The sequence below is a fragment of the Nymphalis io genome, chromosome 12 (genome assembly GCF_905147045.1).
Source record: "Nymphalis io chromosome 12, ilAglIoxx1.1, whole genome shotgun sequence".
NCBI lineage: Eukaryota > Metazoa > Arthropoda > Insecta > Lepidoptera > Nymphalidae > Nymphalis > Nymphalis io.
Window position 1 is genome coordinate 3,239,402 of NC_065899.1, and position 27,528 is coordinate 3,266,929.

General features: G+C 32.3%; 1 protein-coding gene across 2 annotated transcripts in view; it reads right to left on the reverse strand.

The window, feature by feature from the left end:
- Positions 1-4,492: 4,492 nt before the first annotated feature.
- LOC126772192 (organic cation transporter protein-like) overlaps positions 4,493-27,528 on the reverse strand; it is a 61,513-nt gene continuing 38,477 nt past the window's right edge. Inside the window, exons 2-7 of one of the 2 annotated variants that reach the window (XM_050492443.1) lie at positions 9,068-9,246; positions 8,580-8,914; positions 7,897-8,217; positions 6,733-7,363; positions 6,257-6,366; positions 4,493-6,038 (exon numbers count right to left, since the gene is read on the reverse strand). In XM_050492443.1, the coding sequence (XP_050348400.1) occupies positions 5,981-6,038; positions 6,257-6,366; positions 6,733-7,363; positions 7,897-8,217; positions 8,580-8,914; positions 9,068-9,246 (1,634 nt within the window). In that variant the 3' untranslated portion in view covers positions 4,493-5,980. The remainder of the gene's footprint in view (positions 6,039-6,256; positions 6,367-6,732; positions 7,364-7,896; positions 8,218-8,579; positions 8,915-9,067; positions 9,247-27,528) is intronic. The other variant, XM_050492444.1, reaches the window with a different exon arrangement.

The window sequence follows — 27,528 nt, forward strand, 5'->3', positions numbered from 1 at the left end:
TAATCCACGCAATTCTACTATTATATCTTTATTATATATATCCTTATGTAAGGTTTAAGTACAGCTTTTTTGGGAGTAATGCCCTTCCAACCACCATTTTGTACATTGATGGCAATTAATTGAATAATGCTTATGCATTATTCGTTTAATTGCCAAAACAATTCGGTCAAGTTACAAATCGGTCACGGGTTTTAATCCCATGCCGTACTAATAAAAGTTGTTAGATTTGTTGAATCTCAATTTTTAGGAGAAGCCTTGGTGTTAGAAGTGTACTGTAGTGATGTGCACTTTCTGATCGTGTCGGATTGCTAATCCAATGGATAGTCCAGACAGATGAGAGTATGAGAATAGCGAATCCACTTGTGAAATAAAATTTCTTCTTCATCGTCTTTGTCGCCGTCACTAAATTTTCGTCATTTTTTTCGGTTATTTAAATATTTTTTGTTTATTTATTGTGTTAATATAGTTACGCGGCGTAAGAAATGTATAACAGTCCTATTGAGTTGCCATCTTTGTGATCAGAGTTTGTTCACAGGTACATGAACGTTATGTACCAAGCGTATGAATATAAAACGTAAAATTATCATCGCAGTTGAGTAAGTAAAATTACACATACTACAGACCACGTCGGTTAGTGTGGTAGGTTAACAGAGTAATAACGTAAGTAATGATTATTTTGCAACTGTTATTTTTCTCGGACTAAGACTGCCTTGTTTCATTGTCATTTTAAATGGTGCTATTTTCTTAGTTCTAACATATTTCAATAACTTCATTTGTTTCACGTTGGTGGAAAAAGTTACATGAATAAATAATGTTACGCAAGTTTCAATAAATATGCTTGAACTTAATCTCAGGTCAACAGGTTCAGGAACAATAATTATGAATACTAACTACATTGTAAAGTTTATTACCGTTTCTTCTCGCTAGAGGCTTCTTTCCGAAATGGTGCTAGAATACAGTGTACGCTACCGACATCAGTGTACAAATATAAATTATATTTATGTAGAGTAATACAATATGATACAGAAAATATTGATAATGCACGAGAAAGAGAGACCTGGGCGTTAAGGTAAATAAGCAAAATATAGTATAGTAGCAGAACAGACAGCTTCTCAATACTGATATATAATAAAAACATTATTTAATGAAATCAGTATCGGAAATTAATTATTAAAAAAAAACCTTATTTTACCAGTCGGGACGAGTGTGTAGTACAAAAATATAAAAGCAATGATTCAAGTTATAAAGTTTCTCAAAACGACGTTATGTACTTTATATCTTATCATTCAACAAATTCCAGTTGACTTGAATACACAAATTTCTTATGTGAGTCATTTGATCTAAGAATGCAAGTTCTATGCTTATGTATGTATTAATAAATTTTTCAAAGGACTTTCGAGTGAATCACGAATTAATGTTATTTGATATGTATTTCGGCTATTATATTAAGCTTTAAATACATTTACTGGATCCAATACCCTGCTATAGATGTATTGAGTTTTGGAAGTCGCAACTTGGTGTTATTGCGTTATCTTTATCATTAATAGTTTTTTTTTCTCTTTTCGCCTATTATTATTTACTGCTTTTTTTATATTCTGTGCATCCGCTCTCGTGTATGCCTTTCTACAGGAAATTTTTATTGTAGTTTGCTTTCAGTGAGTCAATGTTAGATGCCCCGCTAATGCAGCTGTTGATCCACTTGCGATATGCCGTCTGCTTAGATGATACAGCATCGGCACATTCACGAGTGAACCAACGGTTACGCGTACCCCTACTGACGAGATCTGAGCTAGGAATGTAGTATTCCATTCTCAACATGATCTCGTCAGCAACAGCAGCGGCACTAGCTGTCGGGTCATTCCCACTGAAGCAACGTTCCTTTCAAGGGACCGATGCATAGTAATCACGCATACCGTCCCAATCTGCCGACTTATAGTGCCAAACGCGACGTTTGCATACCGCTAGTGGCGGCAGCTTGGCCTGTGGCACTCTGGTAGATATAAGGCTGTGATCCGAAGAACCAAGAGGAGCTTGAACCACAACCTGATATTCCACCGGGTGAGAAGTCAGCAGAAGGTCCAGTAGAGAAGGTGCTTTCCCATCAATGTCTGGGATCCTGGTGGGCTGATCAACCAGTCAAGTCATGTGTGAGAGCAAAAGCATGAGCAGTCCTTCCAGCATAGTCAGTTTTGAGGGATTTCAACCATGATTCGTGGTGAGCATTAAAATCCCCCAAAAACACCAATTCCGGTTTAGGAAACTGCTCTTACGCAGCATCTGCCACCCGACTAAGATGGTCAAATAATCGGTTTGTCTCCAAGTCACCATTGTGGGATCTGTAGAGGCACACGTAGACTCGACTCTGACGAACCAGGTCCACACGTACCACCAACATGGAGAAGGAGGGGTCCTCCAAGCAGCGCAGTCGGTGACAGCAAACATCCGTCCTGACGAACAAGCATACACCGGCTATCCCTTTGAAGGATTCTTCAAGCGTGTAGCCGGGATAATTAAGGTAACTGGTATCGGCAGGACGGAGTATTTGTGTCTCCGTGAGAAAAAAACATTGCTGGCCGTGCTGTCTCGAGATGGTGGTGGACAGCGTTGAGGTTAGCGTGGAGTCCACGTATGTTAGAGAACTTGACCTCAAACACCGAGGGTATGGTGGGAGTGTGCACCGCTGTACGACCGTTATTTCTGTTTTGTTGCGCATTTACCATTTGAGAAAAAAAAAAATGGAAAAGAGACGTGAAGCGAGCGACGTATTGCCACGATAGGGATGGGCAAAGTGTGGAGGCGTGTTTCCCCAAGTGGTTGCCAAAAGGAAAAATACACTGACCCGCCGGACGGAAGGGCCCCCGAACCTCCCCGGAAGTGGCCGCCGGGACCACACCTTCCGGTCACCAACCGGCACGACGGTCCACCCCGAGATTATGCGTGGCCTGGTGGGGCAGCCTCGCGAGCTGGTTAGGCGCGCTCGGGCCCCTGTACTATTCCACGGTTGGCCAGCGGAACAGCCGTGTCTTCGGGTCTCCCTGTCCGGCAGGTCAATACAGTTTCCCCCGGCATTGGTTCAACAGCCGTCTTCATTAGACCAACACCCATCGCGGCAATACTCGCTCGGGCACTGGCTGTACGCTGGCTGACCTCGAAACACGGCTGCAAGCCACTTCACGAGTTTTTCACCATGCGAACGGTGGTAACAAGCCAGGCGGATGTTTAACATCCTACCACCAGCTTTTGAGTGTTGTTAGCAGGAATAATTGAAAAGGAGATTTTTAGTAGAGACACACAACAAAGGTGGTCACAAGTGAATCTTATCTAAAGGTTGCGATTTCAAACCCGACCAATCACCACTGATCGTGAGTTTTCAGGCGCACGTTTTTTCTACATAATTTATTTGTGTTTATAGTTCGTTTCGTGCTCTGTATTTAGGAAAACATCGTTGAAGTCTTGAATAAAATCCTGCCGTAGGTGTATCCATCGACTTGCATTGGAGCAATGTGGTAAAAATAACTACAAATTTTATCTTCAAGATGAGAAGAGGTCTTAGAACAGTAGTATATCCTGTTAAAGGCACATAGGATATAACATCTTAGTTCCCAAGGTTGGTGGCGTATTGATAATGTTTGGAGTGGTTAATTATTATTACGGCGCCAATGTCTATGGGTGGGCACCACTTACCATCACGTGGCCCATCGGCATCTGCTTGTCCGCTTACCAATATAAAATAATATAACAAACCTTATTTCTAATGTGTATTGCGGTAGTTTATATTGTCCTATCTGTTGCTACGTTTACTAAAATGAAAGAAACATACGAGTATCTCCTTCTCACTGATTCCGGCCATAGCGGCCGTTCACAATGAAGACGAATTAACAGCGCAGGGGATATTGTGCACAAATAAAAATAAACAAGCGTGCGCGCAAATACAGGCACAGAGTGGAGACTACTCTCAGACTAGACCTTACTTTCATAATTTCGTGAGACGGCAATTCAGACGGTTCAGGCGCAGGATCAACCTATGCGTGCCAACATACAAACTTCGGACTGTTACTGAAAGTTTTCTGCCAAAAAAGCGAAATGACTTGTTATTGGTACGAACCGTGATCTAAACCCAGACGTAATAAATATTACGCCTTGTTAGCTACGACGAATGAAAAAAAAAAGAATCAAATATTTAAAAGAATATTTTACTTACTTTTTTAGAAATGAATTTAGAATAATTAAAGAATTTTAAATTATTTGTGTGCAATATCAAACTATCTTTAATAACTAGAAAAATCTGATATAAGAAATATAAGATTTCATAATACATAACGGTGTAGTTATTAAAAAAATAAGGTATGAATGCAAGCTTCTGATATCGTAAAATAGATGGCGTTACTCATAATACTTAATTTTTATTATTATGCATTGGGTAGTATTATCAAAAATTAAACAATAATTTGATTTCTAAAAATATATTTATCTCTTTTTCTTAGGTAGGTACATGTAGTTATCTTATAATTTACAATATATATATATTACAAATAAAATATACAATATGTTATACTTTAGTTTTTTTAACGCTTGCAAAAAGACGACTCGCTTATGAAAATGTATTAAGTTCAATAACATTGCTTAGCAAATGTCACAGATTTCATACAGAAAATTAATAATTGTGAATTTTTCATAAAAAAAAACAATAAATAATCTTAAACAACTAGTATGTAAATTCATCATGGTTTCTATATAACTAACTATATAACTAAATGATTTTGCCGATAAATTACAATGGCGCTGATTCTGTTGTTAACAATCTCTAAAAATTTGACAGGGCTATACAATTTTTATCTATGTCTGTTGTGTAGAATTTAAAATTTGGCCTTGTCATACTCATTTAAAACAGGCACGAATCTTCGCGTTCGCTCGGTCTTTTTAAATCTAACAGATATCTCAGATATCATTGCGTTCTATACAAAGATAATTAAAACATATATTTTTTAATATTGAATGTAAGTACAGAAGCCCAAACTCTTAAAGGCAAGCAAAGTACGAACAAAAGTATTTAGTATCTAAAATCGCTAAATTATAACATTTTCATTGGATTGATTTTTTGTTTTTTTATAATAAATTTTATTTTTATAAATAAAACATTAAATGTTTTAATATAGCATTAACAAAACACGTTCATGTCGCTTACTATAAATCACTACTAGATGGCGTTACATGTCATATTATTGCAAACGATTAAAGCAATAACTCACAATGTCACAGTGCATCGACACTGCTGACTGTGTTGATGTAATCGATTATTGAGTAGTGTGTGAAGCATGTCTTTGCATGTGCTACTTTAGTTTTTAGCTTTAATGTTAGGTTTTTGAAAGTCAAAGTATTACATTTTTTTAATTAAATTGGCGATCTTAAAATTGTTTTAAAGTAGTATCTTAAATTAATAACTTATTCAATTATGTTTTAATTAAAATCTACTTAACACTACTGACACATTCATATGTTAGTATAAACCTGGTAACTGTTTTAGTACATACCTAACGTAGGTATGTATAAATATTCTTACAATTATTTTATTTACAAATATACATAAATTTAAATATAACACAATATTTATTGTACATTTCAGGATAAAACAATTATTAACTTTAATAAACTAGTTGTTGTAAATAGATATTTGTATTGATTCATGTGGATATTTTTTGAATACACTACATACTCATAAAAGATATTCTAATAGAATTGTGAGTTTCACATTAAAATATTAAATATCTGAACGTAACAAGGTTTCATAACATTTATATGGATTTTCATATTGACTTACAAGTTGTGTCTTTAAATAACTACATGATCGTTAAACGAAAAAAAATTAAGACAAACATTATATATAACAAGGATTCAACTTAAAATAAACACGAATAAACATTACTATCACTTTTTAACTATTTGTAATGATCACATAAGCTTTCAGCGTTTTTAACATCAACTACTGCCCTCTATCGTCAGTGACGGTAAACGTTCCATTGCACGAAGAATTTTCCGACCTGTAAATTAATAATTGAAAGATATGAAATAAATAAATACAATTTATTACAGTAATAGCATACTTAAAAAATAAATTCCTTTTAAGATTTATTGCAGGAAGCCATTTTTTTTAAAGTATAAGTTCGATGATAAGATTATTAAAAAAGATAATTATAACAATGCATTATATATTTTTTTTAAATACGACATATGAGTTTTATTTTTTAGGTAGTTATACCTTTTAGGTTCCTTAGAAATGATGGTATCTGGTAGCAAAAGTACAATAGCGCCACCTGCGCCGCTAAGCGCTGCTATCGTCACCATTGGTAAGTGTTCATTCAACTTAGCCTGTGGAACAAAATAATATTTTTATCACAAATGATAATATAAAAGATTATCAAATTGATTAAGGTACGATTAAATTGAATTTAAGTTTATGTCACTTACTTTTTTAAATCTATTTGTAGCTGAATGTTTAGCAAACGCAATAGTAAACTTGAAAAAAATGTCTAGACATAGAATAATAATAGAGTACTTAGTAAGAATTGCCTACAAGAATTTAATCTGATGCTTACTTGGTACTAGTAGATTTCATAACAAATAGTATTCTAGTATGTAGTAGCTGATTAATATTTCAGTACTAATTTCAAAAAAATAAAGTAATCTATTTTAAATGAATATAAAAATGGTCTAAAATTCATTTGTAAAACTTACCAATTCCCATAAATAGGGAATGCAGATAAGTGCTAAGCCTGATGAGATTTGACTGGCTCCCACTCCCAGATTCCTTATTATTGTGGGATATAATTCCGCTGTGAATATCGGTAGCATGATATTTGTCGATGCGATTGCAAACTTCCCGACCATGAGGCAAGATATTATGATCCAATTATCTTCAAAGGATATAGAAAACAGTTCACTCGCTACACAAGCAAGACCACACACCACCATAGAGATGAAAATGGGTATGCGTCTACCAGCTTTAAATAGTATAGGTATACTTGTAGCAATTGCAGGTATTTCTACAACAGCGAGTATTATTGAAGTTATGTGTAAATTACCCAAGTTGAATTTACCGATATTTAATAAAAGTCCGTAATATGCGATTGTCATAGAAAACCATATAATAAATAGGCAAAAAGTTCTCTTCATTAAATATCCTTTAAAGAGCATAAGTACACTCGGTTCTTCTGTCCTGGTTTCAGATTTGTTTAATATTAGTAATTTGTCTAAATCAGCTATATTGTCTTTCTTATTGAATTTTGATGCCTTTTCTAATATCACTTTGGCTTCTTGCGTTCTACCCACGCTAAGTAACCATCTCGGAGATTCTGGTAAAACGAACCTGAAATAAAATAAATTAATTATAAAACTGAATAGAAACACGAATCTTTATTTTCGTATAGTAAGTGGAATAACATAATCTACTATTAGGATAAAGCAGCTGGGGAGCGTAATTTCTATATGATTAGCTCATTTGGTAAATTTTATTAGTAGTTAATCTATAGAAACATGGTGGCGCTGTGATCTCAAATGACAGCACTATGAAGAAGCAATGCTAATTACTCATGTCTACCTGAGGTACGTTCAAAGTTAAGAAGAATACAAAAATATTGAAGAGACATATCTTAAGTTGTCTTAAAAGTTAAGCTCTTGGAGCTAGATTAGCGTTAGACCAAATATAAAGTCATTCGATTACTTATATTTTGTATATAATGATATTAAATATTCAAACACTACGATTAAATATTTAATATATAATAGTGTACATGCCTAACATTTTATCATTATATATCGCATATTATACTATTTACTTCAGGAACATATTACATGAAACTTAATTTCTTAATGTTATTTTATATAATCATATTTTATTACCATAAAAGAAGTAGGAAACATCCTGGCACTGATAAAGCTAGTTGTAAATCTCTCCAATTAGGTAAAACCATTGATAGCAGCGATACAATTATATAGGCTAATGGCAGTGGGAAGAAATTGCAGACTCCAGCAATCGTCACCCATGCACCGCCTACCAGTTCAACGGAGAGCACAAAGGCCGCGTAAACGACAGACACAGAAACGAGGCCCATTATGAGTCTCACCAATACATATTGAAAGTACGACTGCATCAGTAGGGATAGGATTGCTAATAAACTTTGAGCTAACATCATCCCGAAGAGTATTTTCTTGCGGCCAAATCTGAAATGAAAAACAGAATATTTTGTTATGTCATATTACAATGTTTTTTTTAAATATAATGGTTTATAGTGCACTTCGCCTTATTTTCTCAATTGCGCAACTCGAACATACAATTATGTATTATTATGCGATAGCACGTAAACTTCATGTTAACTTATTCTTAAATTTTAACAAAAAAAAAAAAATATAGTGAAATTATATATATTTTATGATTATATAAAAAATATTTAATTTGCTTAAAACAGGAACCGTGAATCCATTTTCTGTTTCTTTTAAATTAAGCGCGGGTCCAAGACTACGACTGTTTCATATCATAGGGGTATTCAATTATTATTTTACATTTTGTTTGTAGATGAACTTACTTATCTGATATCCATCCTCCCAAAACTCCTCCCAACCCAACTCCAATTAGAAACACAACTTCTGCTAAATTAGTGAGTGTTTCTCTATCACAGACGAGATCCCATTCTGATATGATTGTATCCCCAACTTCTGATCGATCGTAGTCCCACTCATTGCATCTCAGGAATGAGTCTAAGATTGGAGCAGTATTGTTCATAATACTTTCTGCAGTAATCCCAGCAGGCAGCACACGTACAGAACATGCATCGACCGGTTGACTGTAGTTAATCCAATACTGTAATGGTAAGCTCGATAAGTTTTCAGGTCTTCGACACCAAAAATTTGTTGTTTTTACCTGAAATAAAGAAAAAATAGGGTTACAATAGTATTTTTAATTAGATAGTAAACACACTTTTTAATTTATAAAACTTTTGGAATATAATCGTAGATAGTAAAAAATATGTATTAGAGTAAAAAATAATAATTAGATACGTAAAAAGAAACTTACCGTAAACGTAGGTAGATATATGTGGAACGTACAAGGAAAAGAGAATAGTGATAGGAGAAACGTCATCAATAACTGCCATCGACCGTAGTCGCCAATTATTAAGGAGACCACGTCTTTCTGACGGATGTCATCGTTGGAATCATGGCTCTTCTCTTTGCTTATTCCTTGGCTAGGAATAACTGTAAAATAAATAAAAATATATCTAGAAACTTATATAAAACTACTAAATATCACCATTTGTTATTAACAACTGGGATAGCGGAACTTGAATTTATGATGAGAGTTGCATATTAGACGATTTTGTTATCTTGAGTACGTCTGTAATTGTCCCAACGCGCCCAGCGTTGAACTCAAGAACTCTTCACCTTTTGATGAGAAGGTGTGAAACATATCCTCCAAACTGTTCCAATGTAAGTTTGTCGATGACACATGTGACATATTATCGTCAAACATATTCGTAACATTGCGCAGCATACCGCCGAAGACGAGATAAAAAAAAATTAAGGACAGGAAAATTCATCAACTGTGTGTCAACTCGCAATCATCGGTTAAGTTTCACGTGTTCATTTCACTAGACCATTTCGGCTTATATCGACTAATGGACATTGGCAAAGTAAAAATACTTAAAACATAATAATAAAAAAAAGGTTTTTTTTTCACTTCTCACGTCTGAGGTGATTATTTCCGGTGGTAGTTTTTTGACAATCAAATATTTTGTCACTCATGTACATATAAGAGCAAAGAAAGTAAGAGCTATCAAGACGTATACGTCTCCACTAACATTGAAACGAAAATATATATGTATTTTCCTAACCTAAAGTTATTATTTTAGTTATATCACGAACTCGTGCAACAAATTAGATTTAGCAATTGTAACAATATCATATTAATGTCATGAATTTAAAAAATAAGACGAGATTTAATAACTTGCGTCAACTAGAATACCTCATAACACTAATTTGAGATTACATACTGAAATAAAAAATATATCTCGAGGCTAGAATCCCAGGTCGGGTCAATAAGAATATTGTGTTTGTCTATCTAGAAAATCTCATTAGCAGCTAAGAGTTAGTCAGAAGTTAGTATACAGTACACCATAGAGAGATGTACATGCGCATGCATTGTTGCACTATAAAACCTCCCGCGCATTTAGTTTTTCTATGAAATGGGACACCGTGTAATTTTGACGACTTTATCGTTTACGTCTTAATGTGTAATTGTTTTAGAAATTCTCGCAACTCTTTTATATGACGTTTTCCTTAACTGTAAAGCATGATTTTGTAAATATTATTAAACAAATCCCTCAGTGGCGTTGTGATTTCAACCCGTCACCTTTGGTCAAGATTCACGTGTTTCACACTGAGTTATCTCGATTCTCGTAAAGAGAACGCTTAAGATGATATTGATTTTGACATTGATTTTGTTGCGATTAATCGTCTAAAGGTTATTATTGCAATGACCTTAATGTATTGTTTTTCTTAAATAGTAATAATATCATAAGTCTACAAAGTATGAAATTATATCTTCTTAATTCAATTTCCGGGTTATAATTACTGTATAATATTATAACGTATTGTATATATTAGTTATAAAAAATGTACTATACACACACAGCAATAAGTTTACACTTTTTACATTATTTTACTTTATTAACGATATGGAAATTAATTACAATGTTGTCTGTATATCCTAATATTTATACAGTAGTGGGTGAATTAACATCCAAAAACCAATTTTTTTTTGCATATTATAATTATATAGTTATTTATATCTTTGCATATTTCGGATGTTATTTATAAAGCAATTAGTATTTTATTTATAATATTTAAGGTCATATTAATTTGTTACTAAATATTTTTATATGTATCTGCTATTCTATTGTTCAATACGGATGCTACCTTCTGGATTCTTCAGTGTCACTATCTATTTATAGCAACGCCTAATTAAGTGTACTTTATATAAAGTGCAATAAGCGCTCTCAATTATCATTGTATCAAGTCATACAATTATAGCGAATCAGATCTAATCAATCGAAAGCGCCCGCGGATCTCAATGCATTTGTTACGCCACACGCTAACTGAATAGTTCACGCGAACAAACGATACACATTAACGAAGAACGCGTGTGATGCCTTGGTAATGATCTTCAATATACCTAATGTTCATGAGATGCGACTGATTTTTTCATTTACATCTGACATTTTAGGTGAACTATATCGTTCATTACTGTTTAATTCTAACAGTTGTAATAATTTTAAACGATTGGTAACAGCCTGTGAATGTCCCACTGCTAGGCTAAGGCCTCCTCTCTCTTTTTGAGGAGAAACTTTTGGAGCTTATTCCACCACGCTGCTTCAATGCGAGTTGGTGGAATACACATTTGGCAGAATTTCAGTGAAATTAGACACATGCAGGTCTCCTCACGATGTTTTCCTTCACCGTAAAGCACGAAATGAATAATAATTACATATTAAACACATGAAAATTCAGTGGTTCTTGCACGGGTTTGAACCCACGATCATCGGTTAAGATTCACGCGTTCTTACCACTGAGCCATCTTTTTTTTCTTTTTCCTTACTTATTAACGATCTTTATTTATTTTTTAAATTGAACTTGATATTGAGTAAGCCGAATGTATTAATAATAAAATATGTTTAATATATATTAAGTATACTATTTTCAGTTTTAAAAGTGACCTCTAAATTATGCGTATTGGTATCGTTGTGTAGCAACTCCTTAAGGGACGCTATTCACATTTTTTTAAATCTCTTGAGATCGAATTGGCAACCATTTATTCATAACCTACTTATATATACGAAATATAATACAATGTAAAATTAGCGTGTCTATAAATTAAAGATTAACGTTCTATAGAATTTAGGTCACGTGGTCATTCTCAAAGAAATTAAGTTGCACGGGTGTGCGTAATCACAGGCGCATAAGGGATAAAAATCACACAATCTTATCGTCCGGCTTATTCAATCCAACGCGACCGGAGAGGAATGACGACGACGTGATTCTTTAGGTCTTTTGTTTAACTGCTCATAGTTTAGTATGCATCGAAAAAAACTATGTAAAATATAGTAATATACGCATAGAGTATTTATATGTTTCTTCTTTACTAAAGTAACATAACTTTTTTGCTTAATTTCAAATAATGACAAAGGTTAAACAAAAATATTACTTTAAAATGTTTATTTTATATATGATTCATTCATCCACTTATTCCGATAAGTGGATGAATGGCTGGGTCAACGAGTGAGCAGTTGTATGGGTGATAGGAAGATAAGTGGATCAAGTTGATGATTAAGAAAATTGTTGGGTGGATGAGTGGAGCCCATCCACCATGTGGTTAGATAAATGTTTAGTTTATTGGTGTATTGCATGACTTGGTGGTTAGACGGATTGGTAGGTAAGATGATCACGTATAAATATCAGATTTATGTATAAAGGTGAATTAATAGATTATTCTCTCGTTGAAAATGCTACAGATGAAGAGGTCCTGGGCTTAATCCCGGGTCAGGTGAATTCAAGGTTACGTAAGTTAGTTAATATAACAGTTAAAAACAGCCGTTTTCAAATGAATGTTGTTTATTATTGTATTTATTGTAAAACAAAGTATCAAGAAAAATGATAAATTAATAAAATAAAGCTTCTAAAAAAATAATTTTCCTACGAAATGGGAACTCCGCGAAAAATTAAAATCCCGCGAGTTATTATGTTATAATAAAATAATATATAATAACAACATTAATTTTTATCAATCTCATTTCTTTACCGAGGCTATTTTATTATTCTGATCCAGATTTTATGTTTTAATCTTTTGTTTAACATAAAGCGATTGCCTTTTGACCTATACAAGAATAAGGACATGCATGATTATAACAATGTCAGACATATATAATTATATGCCTTTACAACAGTTAATATTGTATAATCAATTATAAACATTCCTATATAATTATTTTTCGATGTTTGAAATTGATATCAACCCACATTGCTTTTAGTTTTTTTCGGAAACTTCTAGATTTAATTCCTTAATATTAAAAAAAGGTAATTAGCATAAAAATTATAATCAACAAAATAACAATTATGTAAAAGCCGATTTGTTTACAAGGAAGAAAACAACTCAGTTGATTCTAGAGGATCACATAGAAGGCGTCACGTCATGAAACATTATTCTTCATCCTACGGACAGCGGGGTGCATTTGGGGCCAAGGTCAGGAAACATATCGTTTACGTTATAAGTCGTATTAAGAGTGGTTTCTTAAAAATGGGTCAAAGAATTTATAAAATAAAAGAAAATTTTTTTTTAAAATAAATATAATAAATAAATTTCGAGAATATTTTTGTTTCAAAATTACATTCATTATAAATGATTTACACGGATGTAGAAAGAAAAACACAAACAATCACAAAAAAATATAAAAGTAAAAAAAGACGTATAGAATAATGGAATAGTAACTACAGTATGTATTGTTGGCGTTATGATTATAAGGTATAATCAAAGTTTTATTTGACAATGACCTGCTTTCTATAAGTTTGATATCAACACTAGATGTTGTGAAAAAATTGCTTAACTCAAACCAAGTTTAATTGTTATCTGTGTGTAACAGTGTTAACGATACCCGACAGTTAAATATCACGGACATCGTTTTAATTAACATTAAATTACATTTAATTTGTATTTGATATACGCTGATGAATTTCCTTTTAAAAAGTTAACAAAAACATTAACAATCTATGAGCGTTCCGCTTCGTTCATCGTCAGTACACAAGTGTCATAACCTAACTGATGACCCGTTAAATTGGCTTTTACGGTGTCTACGCAGGCCGGAGATGTGTTAACAGAAATGGTCATTATATTATAGTGGTAATACTACACCTTTGAATCATCTTTACATCGTAGCACTTGCCGTTTGATTCATATAAATTGCTGTGCATAATATTTGTTTTCATTAAATTATGATCTTTACTTTTATATTTATATCTTCTTATAAAGACATTAATTGAACAAAAAATATAAGATCTCTTTTCATTTTAAGAAGGTTTGAGATTATTTTTTATTTAACCAGCGCCAATGCATGTTGGGTGATACACATGTGACGGATTTTTTTTCGAAACATGCTTGTTTATATCGCAATGTTTACCGAGCACGAGATGAATTATAAACACAAATTAATCACATGAAAATTCAGAGGCAAATGCCTGCGCCTGAACCCGGTTAAGATTCACGTTTTCTAATCTTGCGCCATCTTGGCTCTTATTATTTATTTATAAAATTAGTGATCCCTTGTTACCATTAAACTACTCGGGTATATATTTTTAACAGAATTAATTATGACTGAAAGACATCTTTTTTCTTGACAGGATATTCTGGGTAAGAATAAGGATTAAGAGTAATTGGATGGCTGTTTATGAATGTACATGCCAAAGCATACGAATTCGAACCACTCACAAACATTTACGTTGCTTTGCTTAACTACAGCGGATGTAAATAATTTAGTACTTAAAAAATTAGAAGGTCTTGTCAGAATCCGAATACGCGGCCTTCGAGATGAACCAATCTCGCTCTACGTGATTAAATTATTAAATAAAACATAGCATTTTTTACTTTTAAGTATTACTTATTATTATTATAATATCTTATAAAATTTTAAAGTCTACAAAAATAAACTACATTCTGTAAATTATCAGATAAACTTGTATATAATATTTATATTTTATGTAATCCATAGCCGTGATGGCCTACGAAAATTATTTTAAGCGTGACTTTAAGTTCCTAGGTTTATGGAGTAATTCTTATATTAAGTGGATGATAGTTGTGTGTGAGGCGGGCGTCAGCACTGGGGGACGTCTCCGGAAGCGAATGTGCTCAATGGAATTGATTCCCACTCGGTCACTGTGCTGGTTACTCACAAATAATATGCATACTACATATTATTATAAAGCTTACAATATCTCATATATGTACAATGCATTATTAAACCACACAAATATATAACTGGGTCTTTGGCTTTTTTAAATTTTTGAAAAATCATTTTACAAGTTATAATTAAATTTAATGCTTTTATCTGTTCGGAATGTAGATTCTATCGAGAACAAACCGGCAAGAAAGACAGTAGTTCTCTTTCTCAACAGTCAACGTACATACATAATTAACATAATATTATTTATATCCTGGGACATTTTTCACACACGGCCATCTGATCCCAAATTAAGCTTGTACAATACTTGTGCTATGGAAACCAGACAACTGATATACTACATATACTACTTTTTTTTTTTTTGTAAATACATACTTATATAGATAATTACACCCAGACTCAGGACAAACATACATGTTCATGCACACAAATGTCTGTCCTGGGTGGGAATCGAACACACAACCTTCGGCGTGAAAGGCAAGTGTTCTACCAACCACGCCAACCGGCTCGTCAAATTATTTATATGAATGTTCAGAATTTGTAACTACATTTAACATTATTTTTTAAAATTGCCTGAACTTACTTTGCAATTCGTCACCATTGTTTAAGAAAGAATACAAATTCTCACACTGTCGAATATAATATATAAATAACAAAAAAGTTCATACCAAATATGGCCTCACTTCGAACCAAACACTGGTTTGTCTATTTCTGTCATCATTGATTTGATATGCGAAAGAAGAAGACATATTATTGTTTAACTTATCGTCCTTAAAACAACATTTTCAGGGACCGTTTAAAAATTAGTTATTTTACAATTGTCAGTTTTGTTACTTAAAAGAGGTCAATATAAGGTCCTCCAGACCGATTTCGGCCACGGCGGTCAATCTCTAGATTACCTAACTGCGAAAGACATATTATAGTGCACAAGTGCAGTCTTAAAATCCGATGGGATGGCAAGCCACCACGACCGGAAAGAAAGTGTACAACACTTTCGATTTCCAGACCCCGGGTTACTACTGACAATTTTCTGAGAGAAAAATTACTTTTTATTGGCCCGACCTGAGAATTGGACCCGGATCTCCGGGTCAGTGGATCTTAACTAGCCACTAGATCAACGAGGCAGTCACCAAAGACCAAAGTCGAGGGCAAGGTTAATGTACCCTTGGCATATGTATTATATGTGTTGGTTTTAAGATAGCGAATACTTATTCATATTGTCATTTGTTTACGTTGCAAGTTTAATTTTCCTCGAGTTATTTAATTTTTATATACGCAACAATCGTTTTGTGGCTTTTATATGAGATTGCCGTAAAGATCGAAGTTGATAAGATGCTTCTCATGATAAGATAACTTTTATTTTCCTTAAGTGCATCGTTATACGTGTGAATTTAGTTTTTTTTCCTTTATAATATAATTTAAATCTTGGGATGATTTTACACGTGTCCTAAGAAAAAAAGATAAAGATTTTATCACACTTTAAGGATATTATAGACCTATTATCCGATTGATATGAAACTTTTACATTATGATAGGTTATAGTATCAGAACGAAAATATACAGTACAGTAACAGCCTGTTAATGTCCCACTGCTGGGCTAAGGCCTCCTCTCCCTTTGAAGAGAAGGCTTGGAGCTTATTCCACCACTCTGCTCCAATGCAGGTTGCATTAGCAGGTAGATTACACATGTGGCATAATTTCAATGAAATTAGACACATGCAGGTTTCCTCACGATGTTTTCCTTCACCGTCAAGCACGAGATGAATTATAAACACAAATTAAGCACATGAAAATTCAGGGGTGCTTAAACCCACGATCATCGGTTAAGATTCACGTGTTCTAAGCACTAGCCACAATATATGTTATATATACACATATTGTATATTTCATAAGATACAGCTTTTTATGTCAACAAAGTTGAAGAGCGAATTTTATCAGGGCCGGCGGTTCAATTTCATAGGTACATCGAATTACAACGAAATACAAGATTTTTAGAAAACCACAATATTTACAGAAAATCTTTAAAATTATTACTAATTGTAACTTAGCTATTAGACAATAGTTACTACGTATTAATTTTAATAATAATAAAAACAACAATAAAATAAACGATAATTTTTGTTGAATTTCTTTGTAAGACATCTGCTAATCTAGTAAATAACATATTAATATTAACATGCTTTATAATAATTGGACTAATAAGACTTTTGTTATAAATATAAAATAGGATATTTATATATGAAAAAATATGTCAAACGTGAGTTAGAATATATAAACAAAGTATGGAGATAGCGTGTCTACGATTGTATTACAAAATTGTCAATATACAATTGTATGTAAAAAATATCCTTGTGTAAGATTTAATTTTGTCCGATCAAAGTCGGGAAGGATGCAACATAGGGATAAAAAGTATGATGATATTAATAATTACAGTAACTAGGCGCAATAATTTTGTTTAAGACATTAAGTTATCTATTATGGACTCGAAATATATCAATTCCATATAAAAATAAAGACAGTTGATTTTTATATTTTGTTGTTGCCATTGTGTTATAATTTTTTTTTTTTTTATAATATTGATTATAAAAGTTCAGAGTGCATATCAAAATTATTATTATTCAGAATCTGATATAAAAAAATAGTAAAGTGACAATAATTAATTTATAACCTCCTATTTTGGATACAGTTTGGAGTTTATTCCAGCAAGCTGGTTCTACTGCGTCACGGTAGCATGCGCAAGCGATCCAGTGGCGCTCCTCGTTAAGACGGAAAGAGTACCGCTGGTTTTTTAGTAGTTATTCCGATGTTCGGGGCGCACTCGGCGTCTTGGACACCGTCGAGCCCCACATACCTCCCCACTTTTGCTTAGGGGGAAACGCATAATCCAGAGTGAAAAAAAATAAAGCTGGTTCAAACGCGAGTTTGTGGATCAGAAAATAAAATAATCAGGTCGATCTAAAAGAACAATACAAATATAGAAAGTTATTTAGCCTTTTTAACATTATAGTGATGTTGAAAAATTGACTCTATTTAATACTTTATACTTTTTCCTTAAACGTTGATTTGTTGTTTTACCCATTTCTTTAATTTTGGTAGAATTGATAACACAAAGATAAATCGATCGACTTATTTGTCAAGATAAATCTTTTCACGTTATCTGATACAAATTTAAATAAGCCTCTCGAATTTAGATATGTGACATAGATAAAATAATCGGAACATGATTTTTACTTTAAACAAAAGACCACCTATATAGATATAGATAAAAAGATAATCCATATCTTCATAAATGAATGATGAATAAAAATATTATTTTTCGATTTTCCTTATATATGAAACGAAAATGCGCAAAAGGTTATGGCTGTTGCATTGTTTGGCAGGAAAAAGTAAGGTCAGAATTTAGCAGTATGTATAATATAAATGTTACATATAGTTTATATCAGAATTATATGAGGATCACTCCAGAAATAAGACATTTAAATTTGGAAGACATAAATTCAAGCTTAGAATAAAAAGGAGTATAAAAAACAGAATATAGAGTTAGCAGTTAGAGTTAGCACAAGCCAATGAAGTTTACAGCGAAAGAAGTAATGTGGTTATTAAATGGTGTGAATGTTAGGCAGGTATTAAAATATAATTTGGACCATAATGAGATTCGAGGGATAAAATACAATCCTTTTTTTAACTTTTGTAGTATTTTTCATCAAATTTTAATGAGTCGAAACGGGAGGTAGACCCAAACAAAAATAATTCCAGAGTTCGGGGGTAACAAACATACAAAAAATACAACCGGCAACAACCGAATTTAGAACCCCTACTTTTTTTTAAGTCGGTTGACAAAAGACGACAGTAATGGGGGCGAGAAAAATTTGAAATAGTACGTAATGTGAGAATGAATGTTATTCTCCACATATCCGGAAATGTATCAGGCTAAGGAAAAAAAAAGTTTGAGTCATACAACGTTTTATCTAATCATAACCAACTGTCTTGAAGATAATAGAGGGTATTATTTTTATAAGCTTTGAACTATTAATAGTTTAATAAGGAAAAATAGACATTAATTATGTTTAAGCAAACAGCATTATAAGTGTCCTATTGTTATTACGTTTAAGAAATTATTACTATTCTAGTGTAAACATTAAGCACACACACACAAAACATACTAATATAATAAATAGAAATAAAATCAAAATTCGAATAAATATTTTTTAAATAGCAACACTTTTATTATTAAACAAAATTGAATTAAATGTATATATAATACCGGTTGATATATTAGATTTTAACAAGAACCGGCAACGAACTCAGCAGTTACTTTAAATTTTAACATTCGTATGTTATTTGTAATTTTATCGTTAAAATGTATATGTTTAAAACTCAACAAATACAAATACTTTGGTTTTTATTAAAATTTAATATCGAATAATAAGAATTATTGTGTCGTGTCTTATCGTATATTTAATCTGTATATAAGTTTTATAGTTTACGAATAACATTATTTATATTAAGAATTTAAATAAACATATTCAAATTAAAATTACCGTTTTTTATTTGTTTTTTGATCCATCTTAGGAAAATAATTAAAAAAAAAATATTATATTCAAATATTAATGTATATATTCAATGGTTCACCAATACTAATGAACAGACTTATAATAAATTTTATTTTTTTATATTATAAGCAAAGTTAGTTGATTAAAATAAAAGGATAACAACAATATAAATACTATTCTTCATTCGATATTTGTCTCTTATAAAACCAGAATTGCGAATTAAGTATATTTAATGAAAGTATTGTATTATATAGACGACAAAAGGGTCAGTTGCAAGTTTGACAATTGACAATTTTATAAATTATATTTGTAATGTATGTTTTAAAAAGAATTACGTGTAATTGAAGTGTCACCAGAACCAAAAATGTGTGCAGCTTAGGTCAATCGGTTGTGAGGAACTGGTTTAAAATTTAAAGGCTTGTCCTACACATGCTAATAATAATACTAATACTACACTATTCTCCCAACCCGAATTGGAGCAGTGTGTTTGAATAAGCTCCAAACCTTCTCCTCAAAATGGAGAGGAGGCCTTAGCCCAGCAGTGGGACTTTAACAGGCTGTTACTGTTAATACTACACTATTTTGGACGTCAATCAACAAATCAATCTGCTTAGCTTGATTACAAGCTAGTATTAACTATGAGCACTTAATGAAACGTGATAAAAATAATATGGAATTAGATTTAAAGAAATTAGTTCGCCAGTATGCTTGTTATGTTTTACATCTCCTAAAGACCCATTGATAAGGCATGTAGCAAAATTAATGGCGGTAAAGGATTGCGAATCTGTGAAGGAAAAGCGGAAAAAATGTCATCGCGTGAATCAAAATCGTTTATTAATCGATCATTCGTGATTAAAAACTTACTTAAATGTTTGAGTTGAGTAATTTTAGACTGTTATTTGTACTTATATTACGTAGGCTTGACCTCATGTAAACAACTCCATAAGGTCATATCGAATAAAAAGTATGTACTTTAAAAGGGATTTCAGAAATTGTAATAAATTTAAGCACCAATATAATGTTTTTCAAAAGTCAAGGCTGTTGCGTTTCTGTTCATACGGTTTAATATTAAGGTTTACATTTATTCATAGTTGTTCTAAAAAAATCAACGGTTTTTTTTTCTTATTTAAATATTTTGTATTAAATTGGTACTTTGTGCAAAATTCATATGTTTTATAAAATATTATTTGTCTTGTCTATAAAGTATCACTAATCATCACATTTCAGCATGTGACACATATGAGCTAAGGAGGCGGAAGAGTCAACTACTGATTATCGTGTTGAGCGCATCAATCAATACGATCAGCGCTTCCAGTACCCGTATCCAACATACTGGTATTGAAGAAAGCAAGGTTAGCGTGAGGTAGGTCTGCTGTAAAATTTAGTATAATCGTTTTTCTTTCATTGCTTTAAGCTGCGTTTGACCAACTGTTACAATACTGACGATTAAAGAAAAATAATCATTATAAAAGATTAATCTACATAGCCGAAACTAAAACGCTTAGTTGGACAATACGTGCATTTTAATTTCAAAAAGATAGTAAGTAGTAGGTTTATAATCAATATAATAATTCACCTTAATCTTAATTATCGATTCATACACAATTGTGAAGAAAATCATTGCGAAGAAATCATAATACATAGGGATATGACAAGACACATACTGATACATAACAATAGGCTTAACAACGAGATTACGTTAACGTTGAGGGTTGTTCTTCAAGGTTCCATTGCAGATTTAGCGTAAGTCTTGTGTTAGGAGTTAGGGCAGCATTATCCCAAGAAGTTAGGATTGATCCTGCGGCTTTCATATCGCTAGGTAGTCCGTATACCGTTGAACTATCAATACTGGTGGTAGGGCTTTGTGCAAGCTCGTCTGGGTAGGTACCACCCACTCATCAGATATTCTACCGCAAAACAGCAATACTTGATATTGTTGTGTTCCGGTTTGAAGGGTGAGTGAGCCAGTGTAATTACAGGCACAAGGGACATAAAATCTTAGTTCCCAAGGTTGGTGGCGCATTGGATATGTAAGCGATGGTTGACATTTCTTACAATGCTAATGTCTAAGAGCGTTGGTGACCACTTACCATCAGGTGGCCCATATGCTCGTCCGCCTTCCTATTCTATAAAAAAAAAAAAACGCTTAGATAAGTAGTTATAAAAGAGATTATTTCATTATATTTTTCAAATATAAGCTATATAATGGTAAGGTTTTATTTTGTAATTGTATAAGCTATCTAAAAATGAAATGACATTGGATTTATTTCTGTCTATATATTAACATTACGTATTTGTTTTATTATCCTTATAAATGTAGCAAGATTTTCCAAATAGATTAATCCTTTCACTTGTTTCAACAATTCTATTTGTGGATAATAAAATTAATTCTTATGTATCGGGAAGTCGTTACGAAAATAAGTCAAAATATGTTTGTATATATTTTCAATATGTTAACGTTGTTTCATTATACCGTATAAAGTTATTATTGGCGTTTTACTAAAATTCCATAAATAGATACATTAATTAATTAGGAAGTAATTATTAACTAGTTTTAAGACATTTGGCAGGCGGTAGTGGCGAGATTTAGAGGACGTCGAGTCTTTATTTAGATGTAACCTAGACTTAGATGGAATGGCCTCTGTGGTTAAAAGGTAAAAATTACACACGTCTAACAATATTTCTTTTAAAAGTCCTTTATAGGCCATTGGCATCAAGTTAACGGAATAATCTAGGGCATATATGTATATAGATAGTATCGAAGTTTAAGTAAATATAAAATGTAATATTGATACAATCACATTTTGCTATGTTTATATATTAACGCTGATGATTATTTGTTTAAATTTATTATAGTCTAATACTAATACATAAATAAAAATATCTGTCTGTTTGTTAGCTCGACTAAACGACTGAACTAGTCGAAATGAATGATTTTGTTGTGAGACATCTAATGGTGCGTTTTAGGGGTGAGACTGACTCGTATGCCGTGGTGGCATGAAGCTCTTTTATGACGTCAAGCCCTCTCCCTGTAGCTGCTTTCTAGTCCCTTGTCCGTGTGTGGCTCATATACACTATACTTCGATGCTTCACATTATTATAATATTTATTTTAGTAACAAAACTCTATGTTTTTATTTATTTTATTTCATATTATTTAATTTATTGGTTTTATTCAACGTCCATTATATTTTAACACAGGGTTTGATTAAATGTACTTAGTTCGTAATATTTTATAATAACAAACATATTACATACTGCGAACAGGCAAGGCAATTAAACCTAAACTCATTCAGCAATAATAATTATACAGCAATATCTTATCGTTATGGGTTAGTGAGCGATGAACTAACATTATGCTAGCGCTTTTTAAGATGATCCTATTGTAAATCCATTTGTACGTGCCATTATGTAATGTAAATAAATATTTTATGATAAACTCTCAAATAAAGCCATATGAATGTTGCAGTGTGTTTGATAATACACACACTTTATTTTGTATAAAACAAATAGCTATATTATATACAATGCACAGTTTTAATAATCGATTCCTTATATCATCATAGCCCTTTTTAAGTTATATATTTTGCATATAGGCGTATTATTATTTTGTGTTTATATTTATTATATATTGTTGTCTATTGTCGTCATTCAGTCTACCAGTATATAGGCATTTCTTATATTTATTTGTTCATTGGACCTATTATCTATTCAAGTAAATTCAACCTTTGATCTGGCACGCAATATTATTAAATTATTCCAATGAAGATGTCATGAATGACCGACAATATTAGTAAACAATATTTTTCTAAACAAAAACATATTCGCATGCGGCGACGGATTATATATTGCTAAATAAGTACTAATAAAACGGGACAAGCGGATATTGCATTTGAATGCGAAACATTTATAGTTATTAATAGCTGGTATGATGCAAATTAGATATTTTATATAGAAGGTCTTGCGTAAAATAATATAACCTATAAAAAAATTATCAAACATGTGCATCTACACGTAAAAGTATGACGTCAAAAACGTTTTTCTCAAATATTTCATATTAGTACGTTGCACTTAAATTCGACCTTGAATTTATTTTTGTTACAAATGAAATCACGCTTCGCATGTCACTTGCCGAGTCCTTCAGAGACAAAAAAAGCACAAAAATCAGTTCAGCCGTTTAGGTGTTATATACACGTACAAATGATTATATAGTATTGTATGTAGTGATCGTCGAGTTACTAAATTTGTGTAATATTTGCTTTTTAAAGTATATTATACATGTAAAGGATAGTATTTACTAGTTGATAGGGCTTTTTCCAACCCGTTTAGGTAGGTACGACCCAATCATCCAGTTATCTACTTCCAAACAGCAATATTCAGTATTGTTATATTGCGATTTGTGAGTGAGCCAGTCATCTTAGTTCCCAAGGTGGCGCATTGGTGATGGTTGAATAGTTGATATTTCCAACGTCGCCGATGTCTATTGGCGGTGGTGACCATTTATCATCAGTTGGCCGATTTCCCAGTGCGCCTACCTTTTTCATATGTGATAAACGCAATACTTATTATGCTATTATATCGTACTGTTTTCAAATCAATCATTTGATACGCCCTTCGGAAGTCCGATATAACTTCCGACATGTGATATACACCCTGTATTTTGACCCCGTGCAACCAGTTATACTTGTTATTACTGACCATTTTAAATAATCACGTGTTAACAGGTATAACTAATTTTAAAAACATCCTCTGCAATTCCTGTTTATTCATTATTTTATATTTTATAAGATAAGATTTCGTGTTTTTTTTTTATAAAAAGATTTTTTTTTTAATTTAAGGAAAATTTTATAAATTACGTAATATAGATAAAACGTTAAGTAATTATAATTTGAAATTAAAACAAAATACAAGACGAAGTTTTGATTTTTTACTACATTTTTTATAGCGTTTTCGCGCATTTGCATTATATACGAATATACCAAACGATTATGCCAAATACTTTTGTCCACTTCAGTCTAAACACCGTCGGCTTATAGCAACACATCAATAAAAAATCTGCAAGCGTCACATAGTTTTATTCTTTAATAATAAACATATTTAAAATTAACAACACATAAAATTATGCATAATTATTTATATATAAGAATAAAATGTTTTGAATGCTCAACACTTTATGCAAATGCGCTTTTTCGAGGCTAGCAATGCAATACAAGGCGAGTAAGTTACACATCGATTGATATAAATATATATTATAATATCAACATAAGAAAATATATTTTAATCTTATTAAATTTGACGGATAATCTATTATAATTTGTATGAAATTACGACGGTTGTGTATATTTATATATCTACTTATACTAATATAGTAAGGTCAAGTAGCAACGACGATCTAAATGTTATAATACTATGAATTATTTTAAATAAATTATGGTGGGGGTGATAGTAATACTCTTCAATAGCTATTAGTAAAACACTCGAACTTACGTTAGGCTCGAAGACATTATCTTATTAAATGATTAGATATACATATGTGCTTTGTACCTAAATTATTAAACCATGATTTTTAATACGAATATATTGTACCGCAAAACAGCAGTACTTGGTATCGTTGTTTTCCGGCTTGAAGGGTGAGTGAATGGCACTGGCACTAGCGTAACATCTTACTTCCCAAGGTTGATGGTGTAAGCGATGGTTAACATTTCTTTCAACGCCAATGACTATGGGCGGTGATAAGCACATACCATCAGGTGGTCCATTTGCTTGTCCGACTACCAATTCTATAAAATAAACGGATTTATAACCAGTTCTTCTCGGTAGAATTACCAAAGAACTTCTCGGTAGACATTCCAAAACAACCATCAAACGATTCCAAAACTTTAGTAAGAACCTTCTTGGATCAATTATATTTTTATTTTATTAAGTCAATTAAAAATTGGTATAAATACGAAAGAATGCAAATATCAATTTGCCACTCCGGTTGTGCTGGGGTCGACCGATGCCGCAATCAGAGCATTGCACACATCAGAGCTGTCTAACAATAGTTTACTATTTTAATTCTAAAAATGAACGTTTTTATTTCTATTTTTCAACCCGTCTATTTCTCTGAATAGAAATATAAATTACGAGTTGCTGAGTCCATTTCTTCTCGTGTATATTAGTTTTAAAAAGTACCTTTTATATTTTAAACCAGTGTACATACTATGACGAGGTTTCAATAATATTCAGCTAGAAATTCTAACCATTTTATAAATAGTTTTGGTCGAACAATCATATTTACCGAAAAACCTATCGTTATATTCTGAAGTAAAAAATTGTCACACTGCTGGGCTACACCCTTACTTTCTTTGAGGAGACGGTTTGGAGTTTATTCCACCACGCTGCTCCAATTCGGCTTGGGGAATATACATGTGGCGGGATCTCAGTGCAATTAAACATATGCAGGATTCCTCACGATGTGTTCCGCCAAGCACGATATAAATGTGTGTGAAAGTGTGCCTGGTATTGATATTGCTATTACAACCGTTACAGTCTTATCAACTGAAAAATAACTGCCTTGTCGGTTATTATTTAGATCATACGGCTGTCTCATAAATCCCGGTCAGCCAATGCACACGAGTGTCAACACAAGTGCACTATCTATTTCCTCAATCTAATGTAATGAGATGGCAAATCCGACCCAACCGGAAATGGTTTATTTTATTAAACTACTTAAGTATATATTCAAGCTAACAGTGTAAATGATGATTTCATTGTTTCGACGATTTAAGAATGAGTGATAATAAAAACATTTTCTACGCGAATTGAATTATTTAACTAGATTGTACTAATATAAGGTTGATTATCCTTAATCTTTAAAGGAAGGAAGGAAAATTATTATCCATTTAAAGCCGTTTTCGGTCGCATTCAATATGTTTTTAACATCTTCGTATCCGTAAACACATACGACTCACTGTTGCAATTATTAAGACAGGAAATAATAAATAAAGAAGGATGCTCCTGTTTCTCCTGCTCCTTGTTTTTCTAACAATTTTCATATTAGCTTTTGCGTATCGTGAGAACTAGTAAGTAGAACGTCACAACATGGGTTGTCTTCATTGTCATGTAATCGCGTGATACAATTTTCTCTACATTATTATAATTGTTTTTAAAGAATAGCCATGCCTAATTTTTAGGAATTACTTATATTCCGATTTACACGTCCAATTAAGCGTAAAGCTTGTATCGTGTTAGGAGTCGCGACGACCCCAACGGGTAAGAATCGAACTTGCATCGTTACCATTTTATTTATAATTCCTTAATCGAAATTCCTATTTTGATTGAAAAAATAAACGGGTACTTTTATATACAATTTTTTTTAAATGTAAAAAAAAAATATTGCAATTAATTAAATATTGCATTCTTAAGCACATGAAAATAGTATATAAAAAATATGTTTTTAATTAAAATGACAGGATGATTGGATCCTACGTTAAATTCGAAATAAATCAGTATTTGTTAAAAAAATTGTTTATATAAAGAAACACTTGTAGTAAAACATTATCACCTCCGTTGGCATGGAGTATTTCCCATTCGTGTTACTGTAACAGTTTAGCAAATTATTCAAGTAGTTATATATTGTAATGGCTTATCTATTGTTATCTATATGCGTTGGTCACACGTTTGTCTTAAAAGCACGTAGGGACCGCAGACTATTGTTGTTAATAATTAAACACGACAACAATGAAATTAGCTACCTATTTCTTATTATCAATCGTTTTATTTGACAACGTGTGAATTTTATATAACTTAATAATATTTGTTTACTGTTTAGTAGTTAACATTATTTAATGTAATTACTGACTCCGGTAGAGGAGAAAAGGGCCATACCGTCTCAATGTTTTTAAGAGACACGCCATTTTGTGTTAAGCGCATCTACCAATAATCTATTGTTGTAGATTAAAAAAGCGATATTAGTGCTGATATTTATCAATCAATGCCCCA